At 34.9% G+C, this 5,212-nt stretch overlaps 1 protein-coding gene across 1 annotated transcript; it reads left to right on the plus strand.

The window, feature by feature from the left end:
- The first annotated feature begins 426 nt into the window (after window positions 1-426).
- LOC131077924 (uncharacterized) lies at window positions 427-1,272 on the plus strand. Its single transcript, XM_058015517.2, has one exon. It carries the CDS (start codon window positions 533-535, stop codon window positions 1,016-1,018), a length of 486 nt encoding a protein of 161 aa, XP_057871500.1. The 5' UTR covers window positions 427-532; the 3' UTR covers window positions 1,019-1,272.
- The last annotated feature ends 3,940 nt before the right edge of the window (window positions 1,273-5,212 follow it).

A 5,212-nucleotide genomic window follows, 5' to 3' on the forward strand; every position in this document is an offset into this window, starting at 1 on the left:
TCTCCCACCAATAAAATAAAATAAACTCACCCTACTTAACTTAAAGCCCCACTATAAAATGCACAACCATAGCAATAGGCTCCCCTACTTTAAAAAAATGATTTTTTAGTAAAAATTAGTTCCCATACGGATGCTCATAAAGTAAAAATTGAAATCAGTAAAAGATTTGGGAAAAGTCATAGGGCGGTGGAGTTGTCCTTATCCTCCTCCAATATAAACTGCTAAAACTTTATATGGGGGGCGTCCCTCCATTAAAAACCACTTTTAAAGAGCACTACCTACCAACTAGGTAAGGATAGAGACAGAACGCACACCATATCAAAATATCAGCGGCATAGTCCACGCAAGCGATGCCACGTGGAAAAAAATACTATATCCAATCACGCCTTCTCACTATCCTCATTATAATCAACCCCTTCTCACGGGTCTTCATGATTTCATCTACCTACAACTCATCCTCTAGAAATTAATACGGAAGACTTCATTAATTCGGGGACTCAGCTGCTGGTCCAGAGTTCGAATCTCCGGGGAGATGGAAGAGAGGCTAAATATGCACCACCGCAGGCCCAGAAGCGCCGCCCTGCTTTGCTGCTGCTGCTTTGGCTCCGACGATTCTGCGGCCGAACGCTCACTTCTGAAACCCTCGTGGTTCTACAAGGTCGCAAGGTCGAATTCGGGGTCGGAAGCGGCAGCCATGGATTTAGATTCTCCAAAGTGGTGGCGCAAGAGCTGGAATAGTGTCAGGCGTGCGGGCGAATGGTCTGAAACTGTTGTGGAGGATTATGCCGGGGGATGCTGCAGCGGGCCTAAATGGAAGAATTTTGTTCGGAGGTGTAAAGCCGATGGAAAATCCATCTACAGTACCAGGCCTGCTAGGTTTCATTATGATCAAATGGATTATCAGCTCAATTTCGACGAAGGGGGTTTGCAGGGCCAGGGTTTGTCAGAGAAGATGATGGATTTTCCAGCATCTTCTAAGCTTTCCAAGGGAGAAGCTGAAATAACTACTGCACTATGAATGAAAGAAATCTTTCCGGAGGACATGTAAACCCTAATTTTTTGTAAAGGGGCTGGCCTGGAGAATAGGAATTGTGGAATTTATTCAAGCGGATTCAAACCTGGGATCACAACCACAGAAATTTGTCAACAATAACGCGGAAAGACAAGATTGTACAGTCGTAAATATTGGAATGGTTTGGGTAATTAATTATTGTGGAAATCTGATAATTTTAATATTGGAATGGTTTGGGTAATTAAATTTATGTTTTTCCAGATTCTACTATAAATATTGGTCCTTCGTATTGTATCATTATCGTGCTTTCTGAAGAGGTTAAATAATTTGTTTGTATGGAGAATTTGAATCACATGTACAGTGTTTCGATTTAATAGTTTTTAGTTTTAAAATTTTTATTTTTATTTTAATTAAATAGTATTCTGGTCTTTCATAGAAGATTCTTTTCTCCCTGTTCTGATTATTCCCACGTCATTTCTTTGGTGAATAGATTTTTTTTGATCGGATGGAATGTGTATTAGAATATACTTTCTTATTTTGTTTAACTTGTCCATCTACATAGAAAAATCATTTTTTTTCAATTATTGCCTTTTGAGTTTATCTCATTGTGGTTTCGTATTAAATTGGCCAATTTATTTGCCTGTCCAAATCGCCCAACAATGCCAGGCAAGTAAAAGACAAGCATTTATATAAATAAGGTCAAAAACCCACTTGACATTTGAATTGGATTGATTGCACGTTTTTAAGTGCTAATGATGATGATATATTGATAAGTGTATAGAAAAGAGAGAATTTACAATTATTTTTTTAAATGAGTGGAATGAAAATGATATTGATATTAATGTTCATAAAAATATTATAAAATTAATAGATTATTATTTTTTTTTTATAAAATTGATTGTTATCATGAATGTTGGTTTTTATTTTCAAATATAAAACATTTTGAGATTTTTTTTCAATGAGAAGGGTTTGAATTTATGTTTAAGAAATAATTATGAGTGTCTCAAATTCAAAATTATTAATTTTATAATATTTTAATATTAAATTATGTAAGCATACATAATCATAAATATTTTTGAATTTTTTTTTTCAAGATATTTGTATAAAATTTCAAATTTTATGTTTTCGCCATACCTACTCTCTTGTATGGAATTGGGGCTGAGTCCCTACCTTCTAAAAACAAACTGAAACAAAATTTAAAGAGAATTTGTATCTTGATGATATCTGAATTACATGTTCAAAGATTGGTTTCCATTCTATTATTCTTGTAGAGTTTGTAATAGACTGATTTATTATTGTAATGATTTTTAAAAAGAGGAAAAATACACTGCAACAAAAAGGACAAAGAACAAACCTCATTCTACAGATTTAAACTAAATTAAAATAAGACATGACAATGAAGTCTATAGAACAAGGATGCAATATCATAAAGGATCTAAGAATAGCTATCAACAAAAGTGATAGCAAAATAGAGAGGTTCATAAGAATACATGATGAAAACTATATCAATGAAACACAACCAAGAAAGGCAAGAAAGGGTTGAGATGGTACAATTCAAATAGATATCAAACAATGAAGACCCAAACCTTAATCAAAATATTGCAATAAAATAAAATGTGTGTAATGAAAATGCAATATTGGAAATCTTAATGTAAAAAGAATAAACTTAAAGGACAAAATTCTAGAAGTGAAATTAGGTTAATAAAAAATCTGAATAACCTTTACATATATATCCTAAGAAAAATCAATTAAATTGTAGTGATAACCAAATCTACTATAGGATACAAAGTTGAGACTAATATTAATAAATAAATATGAAGAATTTAACTAAATAATTCATTGCTATGTTAGAATTTAATAGTTTTTAATTTGAAAATTCATTTTTTTATTTTAATTAAAATATCTTCCACTTTTGGTCATTCCCACACGATTTTTTTTTTCCCTGTTGCGATTACTTCCACGTCATTTGTTTTTGACAGAATATAATTGCCTTGGTTGTTGCGTCTGTCAACTCACTGTATGTTGGCAGTCGTTTTTAAATGAAGTTTGGATGGAATGTCCATTGGAATATTACTTTTCTATTTTCTGGGAATCCTTCATGTTCAAGGAAAAAAAGAGTTTTTAATTATTGACAACTGCATATGTGTTTTGAGTTTATCTCATTGTTGTTTCGTATTAAATTGACCAATTTATTTGCCTGTCCAAATCGCAGTAAAAGACAGACATTCAGATAAAAAGGGTCAAAACCCACTTGACGTTTGTCTCCGCTTTGGTTGGTGCAAATGATGATGATATTTTGATAAGTGTAATAGAAAAGAGAGATTTAACAATTTTTTTTCTTTTTACTTAAAATTATATTTCAAGAGGTCGAAGTAAGAATAACAAAATTTATTGGAATATTTTTGGATAAAGTTGATTGTTTTTATATTATAAGCAGCAAAATCAGGCTGCTGATTCTTTTACACCAACAACTAATAGTACTCTAACAACACACTAACAAGTAGCATACTTATAGTATATCAAAAAACAACTTATAAGTCTTAATAGTGTGAAGATAACAATAGGGTCTTAGTAATAGTAGCAAATAACAAAAGGCTTAAACTATAACCAACCAACCAAAGGCTATTTAAGCACATTGCTCCAGTCTTCAATGAGGAACTTAAAGAGTTCTTTGTAGTTTCCTTCATTTTTCGTATCTTTATCGAGAACTTTTTTTATGTATTAGGCACATGGAGGTAGTCGAGTTGTGCATAACTCGTAGGTTGAACTTGGAGACACTAATCATTGTTTGCTCCATCTCTAGCACCTTCCTTCTTCAGAGCCTCCAACTCCTTTGTCATGGTCCTACAATTGGCATAGATACAAGCACTCTCTTGTTGTTGGCCCACCTCCTCTGGCATAGCTTCTTGAGTTAGATCTATGGGTTCAATTTTACCACTCTACTTAGAGCCATCGCTAGTAGACTTGTCTATGTTTTCAGCCTTCCACATGTCATCCTTAGTTTCCTCCTCATCATCAACAACATCTTCATTATCACCAACATCCTCCTCCTCTGAATCCTCCTCATAGCCAGCCAAATTTTACCACAAATTTTGTCCATCATGCGCTTGGCTAGCCTTTTTGAGTGCTTGCAATTAGCACTTCCACTCTTGCTTTCATCTTCCTTGACCTTCGCCTCCCCATCACTGTCAACCTCTATCCTGTGTTTTTTAGCCAAAGGGGGAAGTCCCTAGGATTTCCTCTTCTTATCCACCATAGAGGTTGCAACTTAGTGTTTTTCCTCTACCACTATACCAGGGTTTGGGGTAGTAGGGGAGCCAAGATGAGATAGGGATTTGGCAATAGTAGGGATTTGCAGTCATTTCTTTTTGTTAGGCCCCGGGGAATCAAGGATATTAGTCGTAGGGAGTGAGTTAGAGTTGAGGGCATCAAGGGCTTTTGTTATAGTCAGTTGTTTAGGAGGGCAAAGGGTAAGGTGTAAATTGTATAAGCAAAATATGAGGCCTTGGCAAAGAGGGATGGGTTTATGACCCTGATTCTTGGCTAAATCCATAACATCATGCACAGAGCTTTCTAGAGAAGTCAACAAAAAAATTGGAAGTGATAGCAATTCATGATTGTGAAAGTGGTTAAGCAAAGGGAGATGGTAATAGTACAATACACATTGAATCTTCCCTCTAAAGAAAAATATTTCATTATCATTAGGAAAATCTAGCTCCAAGGGTTCGATAGTTTGGCTTGAGAAAATCCACCATGCATCTTAATTAGTTCTTCCTTCTCTTTGAAAAATTGGGATAGGATTTTTTTAACTATTACCTGACTTTTCTTTTTCCATTTTCTCCCTTTGGTAGAGAGACCCGTAGCTTTTTCCATGAATTCCTTAGTAATTTTGAATGAGACTCTCCCCACAATAACCCTCCTATCTACCCAAGACCTGGCAAACTGGAGAGACAAATTTTTATCGTAACCATTGATACATTCAATAAATTGGGCCACCCCTCCCTCATTACAAACACGTTGCACCATAGGGTCCTTTTTGAATTCAGTGTACATGTCAGGCTCTATTCTAACCCTATTTCCACCCATGGTGAAAACCGACACCATTAACATAGTGACTGAGAAAACCCAAACCAGAGACTAAGCCCTATCAACTCTTAACAATCCACAAGTAGCCGATGACAAAAAGTTTTAGGTCTTAGA

This window comes from Cryptomeria japonica, chromosome 9 (genome assembly GCF_030272615.1).
Source record: "Cryptomeria japonica chromosome 9, Sugi_1.0, whole genome shotgun sequence".
Taxonomy (NCBI): domain Eukaryota; kingdom Viridiplantae; phylum Streptophyta; class Pinopsida; order Cupressales; family Cupressaceae; genus Cryptomeria; species Cryptomeria japonica.

Coding starts and splice junctions, on each gene's coding strand:
- LOC131077924 (XM_058015517.2), top strand. CDS start 533: ATGGAAGAGAGGCTAAATATGCACCACCGCAGGCCCAGAAGCGCCGCC.